General features: G+C 41.5%; 1 protein-coding gene across 1 annotated transcript in view; it reads left to right on the forward strand.

Annotated features, from left to right (window-relative positions):
* Positions 1–23523, forward strand: part of LOC114422890 (DNA-directed RNA polymerase 1B, mitochondrial-like) — a 45428-nt gene that overhangs the window by 17750 nt on the left and 4155 nt on the right. Inside the window, exons 12-14 of the mRNA XM_028389449.1 lie at positions 18015–18099; positions 18334–18486; positions 18581–18655. Coding sequence (XP_028245250.1) covers positions 18015–18099; positions 18334–18486; positions 18581–18655 — 313 coding nt within the window. The remainder of the gene's footprint in view (positions 1–18014; positions 18100–18333; positions 18487–18580; positions 18656–23523) is intronic.

The following is a 23523-nucleotide window of genomic DNA, read 5'->3' on the forward strand; positions in this document are numbered from 1 at the left end:
TTATCTACCACCTCAAAACCAGGAGGCTGTGTCATAAATACAGATTCCTCAAAAAACCCATTAAGAAAAGCATTGTTGACATCAAGCTGAAATAACTCCCATCCTTGAGAAAGAAAGAGTGAGAACAACATGAATTGTGACAGGCTTGACCACTGGAGAAAATGTCTCATGAAAGTCAAAACCATGAACCTGATGAAAACCCTTAGCAACCGGCTTGGCTTTGAACTTGTTGATAGAACCATCAGCATTTTCTTTTACTCCGAAAACCCCTTTCACCCAATAGCTTGTCTATTAGAAGGTAGGGGAACTAAGTCCCAAGTTCTGTTTTTCAGTAAAGCGTCATACTCCTCTTGCATAGCTGCAAACCAATCTGAATTTTCTAGGGCCTGTTTAACAGTCTTGGGTTCAGAATGAGCAAGAAACAGTGAAGGATGCAGTGTAGGATTGTGAATTCCAGACTTGGACCTAGTTTGCATAGGATGAGTATTAACAGGAATTGAAGATGGTGCTGGAACAGACTCACTGTGAGACCTAGCATTTGATGACCGAGGATGGACAGAAGTAGACTTAGATGAGGGTTGACTGGACACAGGAGAAAAACCAGGAGGAATAGAGGGAGCAGAGGGTGAGTGAGAGGAAGACAGTTGAGAAGGTTGGGGTGTAGGAACTACAGATGGAGGAGACATGTTAGGATCAAGACTGTAATAGGAATCAAGGTTCTGTACTGAGCTAGAAGAAGAGGGAAATAGATCAAAATAAGGAAATTCCAGCTCATTGAACAAAACATCTTTGGAAATATAAATTTTCCAGTTGGAGACAGACATTTGTAACCTTTATGAGATGAGGAGTACCCCAAAAATAGACACTCTTGAGAACAAAAATTAAGTTTATGAGTATGATAAGGTCTCAACAAGGGAAAGCAGGCACAACCAAAAGTTTTAAGGAATTGGAAATCAGGATCCTTGTTGAAAAGAGTGACAAAGGGAATAGCAAAGTTGAGGGAAGCAGTAGGAAGTCTATTAATTAGATAGACATCAGTAGTAAAAGCATAGTCCCAAAACTGTAAGGGGAAAGATGCATGATGTAACAAGGTAAGGCCCAGATCAACTATGTCTGTGTTTTCTTTCAACCACACCATTTTAATGATGAGTGTGGGGACAAATTAGTCTGTGAGAGATATCATAGGAGGTTAGGAGAGCAGACCCCCCCAATCAGACTGAACACTTTTAATTTTAGTATTAAGCTGCAGTTCAACAATGGATTTAAAAACTTGAAAAATAAAAATAGTTTTAGCCTTAGTTTTAATAGGAAATATCCAAGTGTATCTGGAAAAAGCATCAATAAAGGATACACAATACTTGAAACCAAAGTAGGAAGTTAAATGATATGGTCCCCACAGATCTATGAAAATAAGTTCTAGGGGAGAGTAAACAGAAGTAGAGGAATGAGATGGTAGCATGTGATCTATTAACAGTAGGAGCTGTATTAGACAAGCAATTGTCTGAAGTAGAGTTGAGGTTGACAACAACTGGGGAGAATTATCTTGAAGCTTGATGTTATGAAAAGAATAGAGACCATCAGCACCAACAACTCCTTGAAGAACCTTATTGGTCTCCTGAGATTTCACAAGACATAAGTGATGATGAAATTCAAAGAAAATCGAGTTATCTTTAGCAAATTGACTCACACTTAACAAATTTTTCGAAATTGAAGGAACATGCTTGTCAAGTTTGAAAGTTATGTGAGAGTCATTAGGAGACACAAAAGAGGAGGAACCAACACTAGAGATACTTAAACCTTCACCATTTCCTATGAAGATTTGGTTAGGTCCATCAAAGTGTGTCAAACTGTTTGATATGCTGTGATTCACCAGTCACATGGAAGCTAGCTCCAGAATCTGGAATCCAGGTTGAACTAGCTTGACCATTGCCATGAGAGGACGAGTTTGTAAGCATAGCACTGAGTTGATTGGATGGTTGAGAGCAACAAACTTGGAATTAGGATTAATCCAAGTGTTTGAAGATCTAGTAGAACTAGACGAATAAGGAATTGGTTGAAGTGTGGCAGGATCAAAGAAAGTAAGTGACTCATGAGGTTGAAAGTTCATGTCAGAACGAAAATGATAGATATTTGCAGTATGTCCATATTTGAGACAGATTTGACACTGGAAGTTGGCAAATCGACCACCACCGCGATCAGAAGGATTGCCACGACCACCATTGCCGCGTACATATGCTCCCCTAGAGCCACCGGAACCACCAGATTTATATGAATTGGAGTGCGAATAACCTTGAGTGTAATTCAAGGATGGAGAACTTAGCGCTTGAGAGCTTGGCTCAAACTTCTACTGAATTGACATGGATTCGGGCTCTTTTAACAGAATTGCGAGTTCCCTTCACTACTCCTGTCCTTTATTGTGACAATCAAAGTGCTGTATCCATTGCTCATAATCCTGTGTTCCACAGTCGCACAAAGCATATGAAAATTGATGTCTTTTTTGTTAGGGAAAAGGTTCTAGCCAAGCAACTTTCAGTCTTACACATCGCAGCTCTAGATCAGTGGGCATATGTGCTGACCAAGCCTCTTTCTTCAAGATTTGAAGTTCTTAGGGGAAAACTCATTGTGAAGAGTTTTTCCTCTGAAAACTCTTCCCCTTGAGTTTGAGAGAGGGGGGGGGGGGGGTATATGTTAGAATAACTGTGAAAACAGTTTGCAAGGGTTGTTAGCTTTTGCTAACAATCAGGCTGTTAGTCTATTAACAGATTTTCCCTCCATGTTTAGTTGTTAAGGTTTGATGTATTCAAAGTTCCATTTCAGACACTAATGCAGAAAGGAAAGCTTCTCTGGCTTCATGAGTAAGAGACCCTGCAGGATGAAAAATCTAAAACAATCGCACAACAAAAGAGTGGAGTAATTAGGAGGATATTTATAATGGGGAGATAGAGAGGAGAGAGAATGGTTAGAGAGAGAAACAGAGAACGAGAGAGAGAGAGTGATAACGATAGATACAGAGCGAGAGAGAGAGAGTCAAAGGGAAAGGGAGTGAAAGATTATGAGAGGGAGCCTGTGAGAGAGAAAGGACGCTCGACTACTAGAGAACTGCAAGAGCTTCTTAGTGGAAAGGCTAGATACAGAAAGAGTAAGGAGGATAGGAGGAGAAGAGGTCACGCCATTCACGAAAGAGATTTCAACAGACCAGATGCCAATCACAGAAACATCGATAACAAACACCAGGAGGACCCGTGGATTCAAGTGGGAGGTAGGAGGAAGGCTCGGTTACAGAAAAGAATCGAACAAGGAGTAGGACCACACCGACAGAATGATCTTCATGCACACCCAACAAGCGAAAAACACAGAGCCCTATCATGGAGAAATAAAAAGGACATAAGCTCCTTTTATTTCTCTCATTTCCCAGACTCTGTTAATGAACCTTATCTCTGAAAACTATTCCAGGAATGGGGAAAAGTGTGGGAGGTGTTTGTACCTAAATCAAAGAATAAACAGGGTCAACAATATGATTTTGTTCGTTTCAAAGGTGTAGAGGATGAAGGCAGGTTGGAGAGACAACTGGACAACAATATATACATAGAAGGGATGAAGCTGTTTGTTAACAAACCAAAGTTTCAGAGAGGAGGTAAAAGGGAAGTGGCGAGAACAGGGGGAGACGTTGTTCGAGTATGGAAGGACTCCATGAATCCTATGGAACCCAAACAACCGAGACTCAATAATATGCCCTTCACTAGTATGAAATCGTACGCGGAAGCTGTTAAGCACGATCATAAGATGAAAGGGAAGGAGATAGAGGTGCCTTTGTTAGGGAAGAATGGATCAGAAGCTCCTGTTGCATCTGTAGCTCTGCAGACTGCAAAGGAGAAAACTAATTGGTTGGATCACCTCTGGGTGGGTCGTCTAAAAAATAGAGGAATGTTTGAGAGGGCGGTGGATGAGGTCCAGGAGGTGGTAGGCATGGAGGTGAAGGTGTCATATTGGGGGGATGACATGATTATCCTCCACGACATGGACAAAGCTAAAGCAGATAAGATCAACCTCAGAGAACAATCCAACGGAGAGACATCGCTATATTCAATCCAGAAATGGACGTCGGAGTTGAAGCCCGAATTCCGTTTAATATGGATTCATATCTGGGGTGTCCCCCTGGGGATATGGGACGCTTAACACTTCGCAACCTTGCTTTCGACATTTGGAGAAATTATTGAACTCGACGAGGAGACGGCGGACCGTTCGAGACTTGATGTCGCGCGGGTTTTGATTCTCACAAAGGAGAAACCTATCTTCTCCAAATCGATGGTGGCTATGGTTAATGAAACGGAGCATCACTTGTTCTTGAGGGAGGAGGTATCTCGAGCTAATGGAAAACGGCAGTGTCGGTCGGATTTGGAGGCTTTTTCGCCATCACCATTCACGACAGCAATGGAGGATTCCGACGAAGACTCGACAACACGCGTTCCTGATGGAGCATCGTCAAAATATTTGGGGGACGGACGTCGGCGCCGGTGGACCAACGCCATCAACATTTGGCGTGCAGATTCCGAGGCTTTCTCTGACGATGACGTGTCGTCTCACCATGGGGAGTTGCTTCCTGCTGTGAACCTGCCAGTCTGCTCCGTGCGTCAGGAGGATCACAACGGTCCTCTCATAGACTCCTTGCATGGAAGTGGAAGGAAGGTTCGTAGGCTCACCTTCCCTGGTCAGAAGCAGATGATGATTGAGGAAAAAGGTGATGCAGGTCCCAAGGAAGTTGACACGGTCAAAGGGGTTGACCTTCGGGCCTTTCAGCATAGTCCAGAGGATACTACCTCTGAGTTATGTCCTGCGGTCAAACCAAATTCAAATCTCTCAATTAAAGAGATTTGTGGTTCGAATAATAACACCCAGAATAGGGGGATGGAAGGGGTCATGCAGGACTTGGGCCTGAATACTAACGGCCCAGAATCAAAGGGAGAGGAAACTGCTCATAACTTAAAAGTTTACTCTAGAAAAAAGGTGGGTGCAGGAAGAAAATATTTGGGCCATACAAATAGATTTGCTGAGACCAGAAGGGATGACAATAAGCCATCATCTCTGGACCTTGCAGATAGTGGCCCCATTCATATGGAAGATGACGTGTCAGGGGGGGTGCATGCAGCTGATGTCGTTCCAATTCAGTCTCAGACCTGTCTCAGTCCCATTCCTTCAAGCAGCTTCATCAATGCTCTTGCAGAGGCTGAGGAGGACTTCCACCATGAAGTAGCTAGACACTTGGGCTTGACCTTTGATGATCATAAGGCCTCTTTTGATAACACGAAGACTGACAAGGATAATAGTGAGACTGTAGTAGCTTCACCAGCTATGATGGGAAGGGATAATCTTGCCTCATGAATATTTTATCTTTTAATTCTAGAGGGTTGGGTGGTGGTGTCAAAAGGTCAGCCATTAGAAAGTTGACCTTGACCAACAATCTTGATGTTCTTTGCATCCAAGAAACAAAAATGGAGTCTATTGATAGAAGACTATGTTAGTATTTATGGGCTGACTGTAATGCTTCTTCGGAGTTTGCTCCTGCAATTAATGCTGCTGGTGGCCTCTTATGTATATGGAACAATGATTCTGTTTTAGTTGACAGAAAGGTAGTGGGGAGAGGTTTTATTCTGTTGGAAGGGCTGTGGATTAAAGACAACAAAAGGGTTTCCATAATCAATGTTTATGCCCCCTGTGATTTACAAAGAAAGAGACAGCAATGGGATGAGATCCTTCAGCTGAAGACAGCTTCTCAAGCAGCCCTGTGGTGTGTATTAGGTGATTTCAACTCTATAAGGCACCAAGATGAGAGAGTGAGCTCAGCTCAGTCAGTGGGTGTGGACCCTAGCATTTCTGAATTCAATTCTTGGATTTCAGACATGAATTTAGAGGATGTTAGGTCTGTTGGGAGAAGATTCACTTGGTGTAGACCTAATGGCAATGCTATGAGTAGACTGGACAGGTTCCTTTTATCAGATGATTGGCTGGTGCATTGGCCTGATTCTACTCAGTTCGTGCTTGACAGGGACTATTCTGACCACTGCCCCATCCTATTGAAGTCAAAGAACATAGATTGGGGGCCAAAACCTTTCAAGGTTATGGATTGGTGGTTGAAGGATAAGGGTTTTCAGCAACTAGTGCAGCAGCAATGGGGCAATTATCACCCTCCAGGATGGGGAGGATATGTTCTGAATCATAAAATAAAACTCCTTAAACAGTGCTTAAAGCAGTGGAGCTTATCAAATGGTGAAGCTAATGCTAGAAAAGTTAATAATATTAAAAAGGAGTTGAATGCTTTGCAGTGTTGTTAAATGGCGGCCATGGCGGCGCCATGGCGGATTTTCATGGCGGTTTTTTGAAAAAACGCCACCGAATAGCGGTGGCGTGGCGGGTTTGGGATGGCGGCCGCCATAGCCATGGCGGTCGTGGCGGTTATGGCGGGGTGGCGGAAAATGGCGTCCCTCCCGCACCCCACACGTGCACCCAGCCGCATCCCTCCCGCACCCCACACGCGCACCCAGCCGCGACACCCGCAGCCGCACGTGCACACAGCCGCGACGACCTCTGGCAGCGACGCACCGGCACAAACGGCGGCGACGAGCTCCGGCAGCGACGCATCTGTCACGAACGGCGGCCTGTAGCGAGGAGTTCTCGCGGAGAAGACGAAGCTGCTGTCGCGAAGAAGAAGAAGGCGTCGCGAGGAAGAAGAAGGCGTAGGTTTTAGTTTTATTTTTGCTGTTTGACACCCCCTGTTTTCTGTCTGCAGCTTTTTTTTTCCTTTTGCTATTTGACACCCCTTTTTACTTTTAACAGTCCTATTTTCTTTTTCGTATTTGACACCACAATTTTTTTTTTCTGTTCAGTCCTCTTTTAAATGGCTGAGTTTATTTGAACTCTTTAATGAGTTTATTTGGTGTTGCTACTTGATTATTGTATGAACTCATGAAACTTTTTTAGTTTATTTGAATGCAATCCTTTGTTTTTTTCAATTTCAATGAGATTATATATATGTTTTTTTTTTTGGTCCGCCATGACATCCGCCATTTTCCACTACGCCATCCGCTATATTTTTATGGCGGATTTTTTACTTTCCGCCATGAACCGCCATCCGCCATTAACAACATTGATGCTTTGGAGACTGGACTAAATGACAGACCTCTATCCCAAGTGGAAGTGAATCTTACGAAATCTCTTCAAGTCCAATTGTGGGAGGCAGCTTATGCATATGAATCTATGTTGAGACAAGAGGCTAGAGTTAAGTGGTTAAAAGAAGGGGACAGCAACTCTACCTATTTCCACAGATTGATCAATCATAGAAGAAGAAAAAATGCTATTCAAGGTATCTTCATGGATGGTGTGTGGGTACATGAACCTTGCAGTGTTAAAAATGCAGCTGTCCTCTATTTCAAGGACAGATTTTCGGAGGAATGTTCTAATAGACCAACATTGGATGGTGTTCACTTCTCTTCTCTTGATCTAAAGAGATAAAGAAAGCCTTGTGTCCAGATTTTCTGAATTGGAGATCAAATCTGCAGTTTGGGATTGTGGGGGGGACAAAAGCCCTGGCCCGGATGGCTTGAATTTTAATTTCATTAAACAGTTCTGGGAGGTTTTGAAACCAGATTTCATGAGGTTCATGGATGAATTTTATATCAATGGATCCTTTCCAAAAGGAACTAATGCTTCATTTATAGCCCTTATCCCAAAGATTAATGACCCTCAATCTTTCAATGATTATAGACCCATCTCCCTTATAGGGGTGGCAAAAGTTTTGGCCAAGAGGCTGGCCATTGTATTACCTCATCTTATAGATGAAAGGCAGACAACTTTTATGAAGGGGAGACACATCCTTCATGGTGTTTTGATTGCCAATGAGGCTTTAGCTGAGGCCAAATCTAGAAATAAACCTTGCATGGTCTTCAAAGCGGATTTTGAAAAGGCATACGATTTGGTTTCTTGGGGATTTCTTGACTACATGCTCATGTGGATGGGATTTTGTGAAAGGTGGAGGAAATGGATAAATGGTTGTCTATCTACTGCAACCATATCCATTTTAGTTAATGGAAGCCCATCTAAGGAATTTGCTCCTAAGAGAGGTCTAAGGCAAGGTGATCCCCTTGCACTTCTTCTTTTCAATATTGTAGTGGAAGGTCTCACAGGTTTGATGAGGTCAGCTGTGTCCAAGAATCTGTTCAGAAGCTACCTAGTGGGATCTTTAAAAGAAGAAGTGAACATCCTCCAATATGCTGACGATACTCTGTTTTTTGGAGATGCCACTCAGCATAATGTTAGAACCTTAAAATGTGTTCTGAGGTGCTTTGAAGAGGCCTCTGGCCTCAAGATAAACTATTCTAAAAGTCACTTTGGTTGTTTGGGTAAATCTGGAAGTTGGTGCAGGGATGCAGCCCAATTCCTCAACGGCAGTACTATGGATTTTCCATTTGTTTACCTTGGAATTCCAGTAAGGGTGTCTTCTAAGAGCTGGATCGTGTGGCAGCCTATTATAAGGAAGTTTGAAGTCAAACTTGCAAAATGGAAGCAAAGAAGCTTATCTATGGGGGCAGAATCACTCTCATTAATTCAGTCCTATCAGCCTTACCTATCTACTTACTATCCTTCTTTAGGATCCCTAAAAAAGTGGTGCACAAAATTGTTTCCATCCAGAGAAATTTCCTTTGGGGAGGTCACCAAGAGGCCAGCAAGATTCCTTGGGTGAAGTGGGACACAGTTTGTCCTCCTAAGAACAAAGGGGGCCTAGGGATTAAAGACTTATCTAAATTTAATGAGGCTCTACTTGGCAAATGGGGGCTGGGAGCTGGCTAATAACCACAATCAACCTTGGTCTAGAATTTTACTTTCTAAGTATGGTGGGTGGAAGGAGCTGATTTCTGGTGGAAGGAGGAATTTCACTTCCCAATGGTGCAGGATCTGAAGATCATCTTTCAGCAGCAGCACAACAACTGCTTTATTGATAACCTAAAATGGAGGGTGGGAAGGGGGACCAAGATCAGTTTCTGGAAGGATAAATGGTTGGGGGACAACTATAACCTCCAAGGAAAATATCCCCATTTATATTTAATAAGCAAATAACTATTATCTCCTTAGTAGACCGAGAGAGAGAGAATGTCTAGAGAGAGAAACTCCAGCGAGAGAGAGTGCAGAGAGGCAAACACTGGGGAGTGGGAGAGGGTTAGGTATAGAGTGAGGAACACCGAGAGAAATGGAGCGAGTGGATTTCGGGTTCCCCGTCGGATCCACGAGGGCAACAGGGATGGCCAAAAACTAAGCTACAATCGAGCTAATTGGAGGGACAAAAATGATATCTCGTCCTTTTACTTCACACGTATAGCTGAAGGTGTCACAGAACTGGACATCTGGAACCAGTTCAGGAAGTGGGGGGCTGTAAGGGAGATTTTTATTTCTAAGCAAAGGAATAGAAATGGCTGGAGATTCGGTTTTGCGAGATTCACTGGAGTGGAGGATGCGCACAGGCTAGCTAAGCAACTGGACCAGATAATTATAGGAGGTTTGAGGCTGTATGTCAATGTACCTAAATATGGGAGAGATGAGACAAGGAAGGTAGGGGCACAAATGCAACCTGAAAGGATGGACGGAAAGAAGCAGAACGAAAACCTGCACAGGAAACAATATCAAGCCTCGACGGACATGACTTCGTATGCGGAGGTGGTGGCTAGAGGAAAGCGCAACAATAGCCACTCGAGCAAACCTATCAATCAAAGAGGAGAATCTCAGTCATCCCTTCAGCTTGACATTACGGCGACTGATAAGGAATGGTTGCGGAACACATGGGTTGGGCGCCTGAAAAACTTAAGATGGTATGATAGACTTGACGAAGATCCATTGTGGGACTTTGGAGAAGATATAACCCCGAAGTATATTGGGAGTGATATGGTGCTCTTACTGGGCCTCACGGATGAAATGGCAGAGTGCATGGCGAAGGAGATAACGGAGGCAGAAGCACTGTTCTATTCCCTGGAGAAGTGGCACCCTAGCCTTCGACCCGGGAATAGACTGACCTGGGTCCATTGCTGGGGCATTCCTCTTGAAGCCTGGGATAAGAAGAACATTCAGAGGATTGTCTCGGTGCTAGGAGACATGGTGGACATCGACGACGATACAGAAGAGTCTCGTAGGATGGATCGAGCTAGGGTGCTACTTCGTACGTCACGGGGTCCAGCAATCCACCATACGATAAACGTCGATATAAGGGGGGACGCTCACAGAGTGCAGGTTGTGGAGGAAGTAAGTCGTAGTGGTGAGACATGCCAGTGTTGGAGACGGCGATCGGAATGGTCATCGGAGGAAATAGAATCTGATGATAGTGCTTTTGGATCACCGATAAATGAATCATTTGATCCATGCAGAGGTGAAGACAGGTTTCGAACATGGAACCTAGCTGATATGTTGGAGACGGCAAGGAATCCGGCCAAAGATACTGCAGGGACCATCGTTGGACACCAATTGCAGGCGCCGGAAGTTCCAAGTCCACTATTACCCAAAGGTCCATCCATTGATGTTGGACCAATGTATAACAGCATTATTCAGCGGACACAGCTTCGAATTCCGACGGTCCCTGTAACGGATACCTGCAACGAAAAGAGGACCCAACACGTCATATCGCAGGAGGCAGCAACGGAGCTTCAGCAGGGGGAGCTTCAACAAAATCAAAAGAAGGAAGGGGAGCAGGTTGGTGGTGACGTGCAGCTCGAGGAGGACAGCTTTTATCACAGAAAAGGAAACAAAGGAGAAGGAGTGGATAATATTAAAGGAAAGGAGAAGGCACGTGACAACCAGTTGGGAATAGAAGGGGGGGATATTGGGCTGGGCTCCTCTATTTACACCCCCCCACACTAAAAAATTCTAGTGAAAACAGCCCACATGCCATAACTGCTCACACAAACACTAAGCTGAAATTCTTTTCAAGAAGGAGGTTCCAAAAGCAACAAAACACAGCTGGCCCAATGGAACTAGAAGTAAAGGCCCGACAGCAGCACATGACAGAGCCTGAAGGAACTTTGCTTTGTATCGGAAATAACTCCGTAAGTGGGCAAGACAGACAACAAGCAGATTTCCAAGTTAAAGGGACTCTCATATATCACGAAACTGATAACTCCAAGGCCTCGGAAGCACAAACTATTTGGAACAAGGCAAAGGAGCTGGGGATGACATGGGAGCTGGATCAACAGAAAATAATTGAGAGAATAGAGGAAATGGAGGAAAGGGACTTGAAGGAAGCACACAGGTTGGGAGATAGGGATAAGAGATCATGAATATTATCTCTTATAATATAAGAGGATTAGGGAGGGGAATAAAGTGGGCTGCAATCAGGAGAATGGTCCACAAAGAACAAATTGATTTGCTTTGTATTCAGAAGACTAAGAGAGAAAGCATTCACAGGAGTGCGTGTCAGGCTCTATGGGGAGACAGGGAGATTGGGTGGGAATCGCAACCAGCGAATAACACAGCTGGTGGGTTATTATGTATTTGGAGTGAAAAGGTGTTTAAACTGCAATCGTCAAACATAGGCAGCGGATACATCATGCTAGTTGGCAAATGGCTTAAGGAAGATCAACAAGTATGTATTGTCAATGTATACTCTCCATGTGACATTCACGGCAAAAGACAACTTTGGGAGACTCTAAAGCAGCTAAAGACTTCACAGAATGGGGACTTATGGTGTATTATGGGGGATTTTAATAATATAAGAAACAATGATGAAAGAGTTGGTAGTTGCTACAGGGAGCAGGGAGATAATAGCATAGAGGAGTTTAATGAGTGGATAGCTGACTTGGAGGTTGAAGAAGCTCCGAGGCTGGGAAGAAAATTCACTTGGTATAGACCGAATGGTTCAGTTAAAAGCAGGCTGGACATATTTCTATTATGACCGGCTTGGATGACTAGATGGCCTGATACTACTCAAAGCATTTTGGACAGAAATTTCTCTGACCATTGTCCAATCATTCTTAGATCGAAAGTCATTGATTGGGGACCCAAACCTTTCCGGGTTCTTGACTGCTGGCTGTTAGACAAAACCTTTAAGGATGTGGTCAAAGAATGTTGGACATCAGGTCATCAAAGTGGATGGGGAGGCTTTGTACTTAAAGAAAAAATAAAAATACTGAAAAGTAGATTGAAGGTATGGAATAAAGAGCATTATGGGGATACATTCAAGAAGGTAAAGCAGCTGGAAGAGGAGTTAAACAGACTTGAACAGATGACAATGGACAGACAGCTTTCACCACAAGAAATGATGACCAGGCGGCAGCTACAGGAAGACTTGTGGGTGACTGCCCACTCACATGAATCCTTACTTAGGCAAAAGTCTCGCTCTAGGTGGATCAAAGAAGGTGACTGCAACTCTAGATATTTCCATCTCATGATGAACGCGTCTCGAAGACAAAATCTGCTCAAAGGTATCATGCTTGAAGGTTCATGGGTGACTGAACCCCAAAGGGTGAAGGAGGCAGTTAGAGAATTTTTCCAACAAAGATTTAATGAACCTGAGCCTATCAGACCAACTCTTGATGGAATTCCATTTCTGAAGATCAATCAGCAGCAGAATGCCATGTTGGTTGGCAGATTTGAGGAGGAAGTGAGAAAAGCAATTTGGGACTGTGGAGGCGATAAAAGTCCGGGCCCGGATGGTCTAAACTTCAAGTTCATTAAAAAGTTTTGGAAAATCATCAAGCCTGACCTCCTTCGCTTCCTTGATGAGTTTTATGTGAATGGTATCTTTCCGAAGGGTGGTAATGCTTCATTCATAGCTTTAATACCTAAGGTGCTTGACCCGCAACAGCTGTCGGAATACAGACCTATTTCGTTAATAGGATGTATTTACAAGATTGTTAGTAAGATCTTAGCTAGAAGATTAAAGAAGGTGATGTCATCTATTATTGACGAAAGACAGTCTGCTTTTATTGAAGGCAGACACTTATTACATGGTGTCCTTGTAGCAAATGAGGTGGTGGAGGAAGCTAAGAGAAAGCAAAAGTCATGCATTGTGTTCAAGGTAGATTATGAAAAAGCCTATGATTCCGTGTCATGGCAGTTTTTAATCTACATGATGAGAAGGATGGACTTCAACCCTAGATGGATTATGTGGATTGAAGGATGTCTAGCCTCTGCATCTATCTCCATTCTTGTAAATGGGAGCCCGACCAAAGAGTTTTCCCCTTCTAGAGGCCTAAGGCAAGGGGACCCCCTTGCGCCTTTCCTATTCAATATTGTAGCAGAAGGCCTAAATGGGCTGATGAGGGAAGCCATTGAGAGAAATATCTACACAAGTTTTTCTGTGGGGTGAGATAAGGTGGATGTTAATATCCTACAGTACGCGGACGATACCATCTTCTTTGGCGAGGCGACAATGGAGAACATTAAAGCAATCAAGATCATATTGAGGGCTTTCGAAATGGTGTCAGGGCTAAAAATTAATTTTGCCAAAAGTAGCTTTGGATCTATTGGCATGGCTGATGTGTGGAAGCAATCTGCAGCTGAGTACTTAAATTGTAACTTATTGGCCACCCCTTTTGTCTATCTGGGGATTCCGATAGGGGCAAACCCGAGAAAGGGTCAGATGTGGGAACCAATTATCCACAAGTGTGAGAGGAGACTAGCAAAATGGAAACAAAGGCATATCTCATTGGGGGGGAGAGTCACTCTTATCCAGTCCATACTAACCTCTATTCCAATCTATTTTTTATCATTTTTCAGGATTCCTAGAAGGGTGGCAGATAGGCTGGTCAGTATACAACGAAGGTTTCTTTGGGGTGCCGGAGAAGACCAACATAAGATTGCTTGGGTCAAGTGGGACGACGTATGTCTACCAAAGAACAAAGGAGGCTTGGGAATAATGGACATCACAAAATTCAATCTTGCGTTACTTGCTAAATGGAAGTGGAATTTATTCTACCACAATGGAGAGTTATGGGCAAGGATTCTGGATTCAAAATATGGAGGTTGGAGGGGTCTTGATGCAGCAACGATCGATAATAATTCCTCATTATGGTGGGCAGATCTTAAATTAGCCCTTCATAATCCCCAACATGAGATGGTGTTAAAGGGAGGGCTAACATGGAAGGTGGGGAATGGAACTAAAATCAAGTTTTGGGAGGATCATTGGGGCTTTGGAGACACATCACTGCTGGCAAAATACCCCAGTTTGTACCTAATTTCAGACCAACAGCACAACTATATTCAGGAGATGGGTCAGCAAACAGACAAAGGGTGGGAGTGGAAATTTAAATGGAGAAGACACTTGTTCGACAGAGAGCTTGAGATGACAGATTGCTTCCTTACTGAAGTTGCTTGCAGCAGTATCCAGATTCACAAAAAAGATGAGTTGATCTGGAAATCAGAGCCTACTGGACAATATTCGGTAAGAAGCGCCTATAATATGCTCAATGGAGTGGATGTTGAGGAGGATAATGGGTGGGTGTTTGAGGAGTTATGGAAGATTCGAGTCCCAACTAAAATCACTACTTTTGCATGGAGGTTATTAAAGGAGAGACTACAAACGAAGGCAAATTTGAGGAGGAGAAGGGTGGCAATTAATGATCCATTATGCCCATTTTGTGGTAATTCTGAGGAGAATGAAGCGCATGTATTTCTGACATGTGACAAAATACTCCCATTATGGTGGGAATCTATGAAATGGGTCAACCTTCATGGAGCTTTTCCGCAGAAACCGTGGCAGCACTTTTCCCAGCATGCATTCTGTTTTCCTAGCAAAATTCGTATTAAACGATGGAGAAGTTGGTGGCTGGCCCTCACATGGACAGTGTGGCAGCACCGGAATAAAATTATCTTCTCAAATGAAACTTTTGATGGAAACAAATTAATGGAGGATGCTATTTTTACATTATGGACATGGCTGAAGAACTTCGAGAAGGACTTTGCTCTCACTTACAGCTATTGGTCGTCTAACATAGCAGCAGGATTTGTATTTTCAGGGGGGTAGAAACCATAGACAGTGGGTGTTGTAGGTCTTTGTAATACCTAGCTTTGGTTCCTTGCGAGACTGCTATTAGTCTGAGCTTGGAACCATGTTGCTGGCAAGCTAGTCTAATTACATGTACTGTTTGGTACCTCTGGTACTCACTATATATATAATATATTTTATCTTTGCTGATAAAAAAAAAAATATTTAATAAGCAAACAGCAGACTTCTTCAATCAAATTCTATGGGAGACTTTGTGGAGGACAGATGGGAATGGAAGTTATCATGGAGAAGGGATTTTTTTGATCATGAAGTTGAAATGGTAGCTGATTTCCTAGCTGAGATTGATTCTGGCCACATACACCAATCCAGCAGGGATGTCCTTTGGTGGAAGCCTGACCCTAATGGTCTATTCTCAACAAAATCTGCCTACAAAGTGTTGCAGGAGGCTCATAATAATGATAGTGAAGACAATGCTCTCAAGATTATGTGGAAATTGAAAATTCCCCCAAGAGCGAGTGCTTTCTCTTGGAGACTTCTCAAGAATAGACTCCCTACTAGGGACAATCTCAGAAAGAGACAAGTCACACTGCCTTCTTACAGCTGTCCTCTATGTGATCATGAAGAAGAATCGATCAATCATCTTATGTTCAACTGTTCAAAGACTAGGAGTCTTTGGTGGGAGCCAATGAGATGGGTTAATAGAGTGGGTCCTCTTTCCATAGACCCAAAGAATCACTTTTTGCAATTCTCTCAGTGGAATAGCCAAACTTGTACAATCAACAGATGGGAATTTCTGTGGATAGCCCTGTCCTTGTCCATTTGGCACCATAGAAATGGCATGATATTCAAGAACCAGCCTTTTATTCCTGAAAAGGTCATGGATGATGCCTTATTCCACTCCTGGTCCTGGCTAAAATGTGTGGAGAAGGGTTTCCAACTGCATTTTAATTTTTGGTCAACCAATTTGAAGGATGCATTTTCCTAGAGGGGATGGGTTTGTATTATATTGTGGTCTGTCTATTGATTCCTCCTAGCGGGGTTCAGACTGTAATTGTCTTGTCTTTATCATTGTATTTTCAGTACACCTAGTACTGAATTTCATATATAATATATTGATATTTGCTGTGCAAAAAAAAAAAAACAGATTTTCCCTCCTATTTGTTAATTCTGTTTTGTACTTATGAAGGGTTAGAGGTTTATAAATACTTCCTTGTAACTAACTTTGTAACTATCAGATTCCATAATATCAGTTCCCTTTCTCTACATTTTACTCTTCACTCAGTCTAAAACATCTTACTCCTCTCAATGCCATTGATCTACGCTTAGCACCATTTGATAGTCTTGTGCAAGATGCTTTGTGGAGGTATGACACTTAGCCCCACTTCCTGGCACTCAGCATAACTTATTAGGGGCTCTACCCAACTTGGGTCAACATCTTCTTCAATTTTGCTCTAATTAAGGAATCTTGGTTCCACATCCTCCATGGACATTAAATGCATTACGGTTGAGTTTCCCTTCCAATTCCTTTGTATCTCTTGGTTCTTGTGCTTGCTAGGGGCTCTCCAAGGTCTTCGAATGCATCTACAAGTTTATCCTCAATGCCTTCCTTAGCAAGCCTTATTAGGTCTCTATTACGGAAGCACTTGAATCTATGACCATTCGAGCCATGAGGAATCAACTGATAAATGGAGAAATTCTTGGGGGTGGGTGTCATTGGAAGAGGCTTCTCGCACCAGTTTAGTGATAGTGTCTGAAATGCATGCTCCAATAATTAGGAGCAAATTAGCATTGTGATGGTCATTAGAGGACAACTATGCAAATTGACTAGGCACACCAGTGAAAGGACTCATGATGGCAGGGGAAACAAGGCGAACACTGGTTGTGGGGTACTATTCGCTTGGGTAGAGCATAGCGGAAAAAGGGAACCTGAACTCCTAATACCATATAGAAAGGATATATTAAATGTTTGTTGTATGCCCTGACATTCTCTTTATTTATAATAACATATTAGGGTACAACAGGATCAATCATAAATTCAGCAGAATCAATCTAAATCCCTAATTTGTAGTAATGTATGATGTAATAAATGTGCTTTTCTAACACAATTAGTGTCATCTAATCTAGGAAGCAATATGAAGAGTGGTCTTTCTTGATTTTGGTTTGATTATATTTCCTAATTTCGTTCCTTAATTAGGACATGGGCTTGTCCTAATAGTTCTACATTACTACTTGATCTAATTCTTTGAATTACAATTGATGAATAGAAAAGTAAATTGTACTGTTGGAAATGAAATTTTAAGAAGTTGAATTACAGAAGAGTTGAGATTAGCTATACTAAGACAAGAAAACTAACTAACTGTAACTAAGTTTGTTACAGTGTGGCAGCTGCCACCTAACTGAAAAGAGAAAGAAAAAACACGAGTGAAGTATACTCTAATACCTAGTGTAAGTAGGTTATTGTGCATTACGTTTTCAGCACATTATAATGCTAATCAATTTAATATCCTATTATTCAGAGTTTTTATTCTCTCCTTCTCTAGTTGTTTTAGTTGGAAACCCCAAGGCCTTAGAAACCCCACCCTGAATCCCATACTTCCAATGTGGGACACAAGTCCAATACCAATTGGATCATCCCATCCCACCACGCTTCACATCTCTGGTGCTCATGTGGACTGTCTATGCACTAGCCCTTTGACTATTCTTGAGTGAATACTGCAATCCTTGAATCACCAGCCATGTCACTCGTTCAGTTGAGAGGCATGGTGAAAAAGTTATGGTACCAGTTTAAAAGAACTTTGGGAGAATCACACCACAAAAGCTAGCTATTATAGTTGGAGAGTTTAAGGCCCCATAAAGGGGAGCCAGTTACATTGTAATCTTTCCCCCAATAGTGACCCATGTGACCCTATTAAATATTAATAATACTGCATGTTTATTCCTTTATATATGAATAATCTGTATTAACTTTAATTTCTGTTGCTAGTTGGAAATAAATTTACTTGTTTTGATTTCTTTGACTTTGGTAATATGGTGGCAGAGTACTTGAAATCATGAAAAGGGATGCAGAGAAAGATCCCCAAACTAATCCAAATGCATTGCATGCTAGGCGTTTAATCAACCAGGTTTCTTTTTATTTCAAGTTTCAAAATGTTATTTTGTTTTTTTGAATGTTTCACTCTGGAATATTTGAAGATCGAATGGTAGGAGCTTTTAGACCAATTATCAACACCATTGTTGACTTATCAGACATGAGTTGTAAAAGTGGCTTTTATTTTTTTTCTTTGTAATATGGAAGGACATACATATGTGTCAGCCTCCGACATATATCAACTAAACACTATCATAATTAACATTAGGTGGACCGAAAGTTGGTGAAGCAAACAGTGATGACATCAGTCTATGGAGTGACTTACATTGGGGCCAGGGACCAGATAAAGAGGAGGCTAAAGGAGCGTTGTGCAATTGAGGATGATGTAGAGCTGTTTGCTGCTTCCTGCTATGCAGCAAGAGTATGAAAATTTAATTCAATGGAGTTGTATGTTAACATTTCTAAATCTGTTCTATTATTTAGTTTACTTTTACTTATTAGTCATTGTTTTATAGACCACTCTCACCGCCTTAGAAGAGATGTTTGAGGCTGCAAGGAGTATTATGAGTTGGCTAGGTGATTGTGCGAAGGTATGCCTAATTTTGTGGGATTATCATTGCTTAAAAAAATGAGTGACTGATTTAACTGTTCATCGTTGCGGAATATAGCTAATGTGAACAGATAACTTATATATAATTTGTTATATCTATTATATTTGCCTCATCACTATTTAATATACTTTTCATTGTTTGTTTTTCTAGTTTATTTTAATTATGTATGTGTAATCTTATTCTTCTCAAATATTTTTCAGATACAATTTGTTAGAAAATATTGAGACTATCAGATCTTTTAGAAGTTTGTGGCTAACACTCATTGAGCTCTTAATAAGTATATATATTTTTTTCACAATTGGAGATTTTGTTTATTTTTGTTGGTGTTGGAATTCTTACTATTCTACACTGCCCTCTTTTACTAGGAGCTTAGTTGCCTTCTACATATCAGCCAAAGAACATTCTATTAGGAATCTTACTCTAACAAAGATGATTATCACACACTCAAAATCGGTGCAGTAGGCAAATCAGAGTCAAAGAGAAAGAAGTGAGAAAAGATTGAGAGAATTATCTAGAATATGGAAAGAACAAATGTACCCAAAGGAGCACTCTCCTTTCACACTGGATAATCCCAGTTGTATATCCAAGTTCTTATAAAAGATAATCCCATCTCAGTATATAGAGGCCTATATATAATAGAGAACCCCCACACTAACAGCTAGCCAACTAACTCCCCCTTTTTAAAACTATTTTCCCTTTTTATTCTTCCTTCTATAATAGACTTGTAATTATTTGGGAAATTAATTCTCATGCACAACACATTCTAATAGTGATCTTGAGGATCTAGTGTAAGAGTTAGAGAAATTTATGCAATGTATTTTTTTTTTAGAGATTTGCACCTTACCGGCCTTTTCATTTCATTTCATCCATCATTACTTTTGGCATGTTTTGCACAACCTATTTTTGTGGATCACTTTTCTATGTATTGAATCGAGAGATGATAGAATGGAATAGCTTGAGTTGTGTGAACATGCCCAAACTTATGTCTCAGGCCTTTGAAGCTTAAAGATTTTGTTTGGGGGGGGGGGGGGGGGGGCTTTAGGACATTTTACCATTCCCTAGAAGTTTCTATTAGCTGGTTACAGCTGTCTTCAACCATACAATTTTCCTTTGATTTTTATTTTGTTTTCTTACTTGGAGATCTGAACCCAGTCTTGAATTTGGGTATCAATTAGCTTGTTTGTCATCATTTTGGTGCTTTCATTTTGCATCGCAACTACCAAATCTACAATGGAACTCAAAGATGCTTTCTTGGCTATGGCTGCTGAAATCGAAACGTTGCAGGTGAGATGGGACTCACGACATGAGCAGCTCCAAAACACCATGGATGCTACGAATGATGCTTTACATGGGGTTCTTAGTTCTATCCTGGAAAAAATCACAGCTATTCTTGTGGGCTTCAATCTTGTGGCTTCATCCACCACTACACCCACCATTTCCCTATCCAGCATCTTCCATGTTGGCCCAGATGGTTCCATCCAGGTGTGGTGACTATCGTCCCCTATGGGCTTTCACACTCCTACCCCTACACCTTTCTTAAACCAAAACCAAAACTTCTCTCCACTCCTTAACCCATCTTCCACAAATCCTTTTCTCCAACCCAACCAATTTCCCCCCAAGAATTAGTTGTGGTGACTATTGTCCCCTATATGGGCAATCCTTTTACAACGATTCCTCGTGTCTCAAAACTCAGGCACCAACTAAAACTCTGCTATTCATCTTCATAAACTGCATTTGTCCTCTTTTGATGGTTCTGAGCCCCTGGACTGGTTGTTCTAGGCTGAGCAATTCATCACCTTATATTAGATCCCCTTGGACCAAAGGATTGCCATGGCTGTGTTCTACATGAAGGGTGACGCCCTATGGTGGTTCAAATGGATGCACAATAATAATCAATTAGTCGATGTGTTGGATGTAGATGTTTGATTGAGGCAGAGTCAACCACAACCTGTTTGTTGTAATGCTTCAACCTGGCTTTATGAGCTAGAAGGAGCGAACTTATTTAGGAATTTGAAGAGGAACCTATTTGCTACTGATTAGGGTTACAACAGACTCAATCACAAGGTAGGCCATGAAGAGCATCTAGATGTTCGTGACGAGTGACTGGATCTCCAATGGAGGAGAGAAAAATTGCCAAGGCTTTTAGACGAACCAAAAATTCTGACATAGTTTTACCTTCTGGAGATGTATTGTGTAATTGATTAGCATGAGCTTGCATATGCACATCAAAATGTCCGTGAAGCTTTTCACATAGCTCCCAAGAATGGACGCAACCAATCATTTGTATGAGAATGCTAGTCGCCAATGTTGATTGAACCAAGAAAAAAGTAATTGATCCTGTTGCTCCCTAATTAGATATGCAGGATTGACAACCAAAATTGTGATCAAATTTTAACACTGGAGGAATGTTAGAATTAACAAAAAAGGAGTGAAGACAGTACCTTTGATCACTAGATCAATTTCTGTCGTCAAAGAAGAAAATGATCTTCAATGAGTTTCTTGCTGATTGTAATGGGTGCATTTGCAATAAATGATTAGTGAAATCATTAAATCGATACATAGACACACTTCTTGTTACAATGACTAAGCTATGAATATGTAAAGAATGGATTGGATCTAACTTAATCTCAAAAGTTAACTTAAGGGAGGAGGATTACCTAAGTTTTGCAAGGAGTATTCTAGTCATATTTCTAGTTGATGTGGGACATCTTACCACATCCCTTGTGCTCAGGACTAGATATCTTGCTTGTGAATTTTGCAAGATACATTTGTGGTGGCCCAACATCTACTGTTAAGCTCTAGTACCATTTTGGAATTGAACTAGGAATATGTTAATTGACTACTCTTTGCCATTGGCTAACATGGATCAACTTTCTAGATTTTTTGGGAAGCGAGAGTCTTCTTGCCTTATTTGCTGTCTTCACAGATCTTAATATGAGATTGGGATCAAACAATCACCTAAAGCTTGATTTGGAAGATTCAACAATTTGATATGCTACAGTGTGAGATAGAACACTCAGCCTTCTACTGCCATTTTGTTGAAAGGGTGCATGTACTTGATTGTGTATGTCAACGATATTGTCATTATAGGTAACGGTGATAGCTGAAGATTGAAATTTGACAGATTTCATATTTGTATTTATATATTCATCTCTACCTGGTTCTAAATTGCATCTGCAACTGCAATTGTGGTCACAATGTAAAGGTTTTTTGAATTATTGCAACTGTAAAAAGGATAAAACTGAGGGATATTTGTGTGAAAACCGTGTGTCAGAGTACACAATGGATGCTCTATTATATAGTGGATATTACAATAAATACTGATAATTAGAGGATATTCAGTTTCCTTTAAATCAGATATGTTTCCTATAAATCAAATTCTAATAAACCTATACATTAAATATTTCTGATTCTCAACACTCCCCCTCAATGGAGTAAGGGACTTGAATTTTTAAATAAAGTACTTGTGTATTGTGAGAGTATTATCTTATTCCAGGCTGAACCCGTTCGGACTTATCAGGGCTGTCCATCACCCTGGTGGCATCTTCCTTTAAATCAGATATGTTTCCTATAAATCAAATTCTAATAAACCTATACATTAAATATTTCTGATTCTCAACACTCCCCCTCAATGGAGTAAGGGACTTGAATTTTTAAATAAAGTACTTGTGTATTGTGAGAGTATTATCTTATTCCAGGCTGAACCCGTTCGGACTTATCAGGGCTGTCCATCACCCTGGTGGCATCTTCCTTTGGCTTATCTTCCATTGTTGGAACTTGTCATCAAGCGATCAGTAACCAGAACCGTATTAGGTGTGGATTAGAGTAGGAGAGGACCATGAACCAATGTCTTGTCATTCCCTCCATACAAATTTGAGCTAGGGAAATGTGCATTTCTGGTGGGGTGTTTTGAACAGAAAAATAGGTTTCCATTTTAGCTAACCACCCTATAGGGTTGTTGCCCGTAAATGGGAGAAGATCAACGCGCTTCAAGTACAGATTGCCATCGTCAGGGGCATGGCGGAGTGGACTGTCGGAGATGGAAGAACGAGATTCATGCATCTCGTCGCAGAGGATGGAAATAGACTTCGAGAGCTCGCTGATGGAGGAGACGAGTGAATCGAGCTTGGAAGATTGGGTGGAAATGGAAGATTCATGTGATTGAAGAGCGAGTTTGATGGCGGCGAGGTCAGCCTCCACAGCATCAAGACGTTGAGATGTCATTCTAGTGCACATATGAAGAAATAGTAAGAATGAAAGAAGAATAAGTGGAGAAGGGAAATATCTGAGAGCTAAAGCTCCGCCAAGTGTGAGAAAGTCTCTACACTCCCAATTCTATTACAGATCCCAAAAGTGGCTGAATAAGCGGTTTTTTAAATGAGAAATTTTAGTAGAATCATTTCCTGTATTGACTATATCATCAACATAGGCTACTAGATAAACACATCAACTAAGAGAAGTATGACAGTAGAGGACTAAATGATTTACTTCATTAGTCTAAAAAAAAACTTCGTACCCCATTGCCCAGAGGCTCTTCGCTATGCGAAGGTATGGGGGAGGGATGTTGTACGCAGCCTTACCCTTGCATATGCAAAGAGGCTGTTTCCGGATTCGAACCCATGACCAACAAGTCACCAAGGCACAACTTTACCGCTGCACCAGGGCTCGCCCTCACTTCATTAGTCTAAAATTTTGAACAAAATTTCATTTCTCAAATCAAGCTTGTGGAGACTGTCTAAGCCTACGATGAGATCAACAGTGTTTACAATTCAATTAGACTCTCCTTGAGCAACAAACCCTTAAGTCTGCTCTCTATATGAAGAAATGCATCTTTTATTGTGCAACTT

The sequence above is a fragment of the Glycine soja genome, chromosome 8 (genome assembly GCF_004193775.1).
Source record: "Glycine soja cultivar W05 chromosome 8, ASM419377v2, whole genome shotgun sequence".
NCBI lineage: Eukaryota > Viridiplantae > Streptophyta > Magnoliopsida > Fabales > Fabaceae > Glycine > Glycine soja.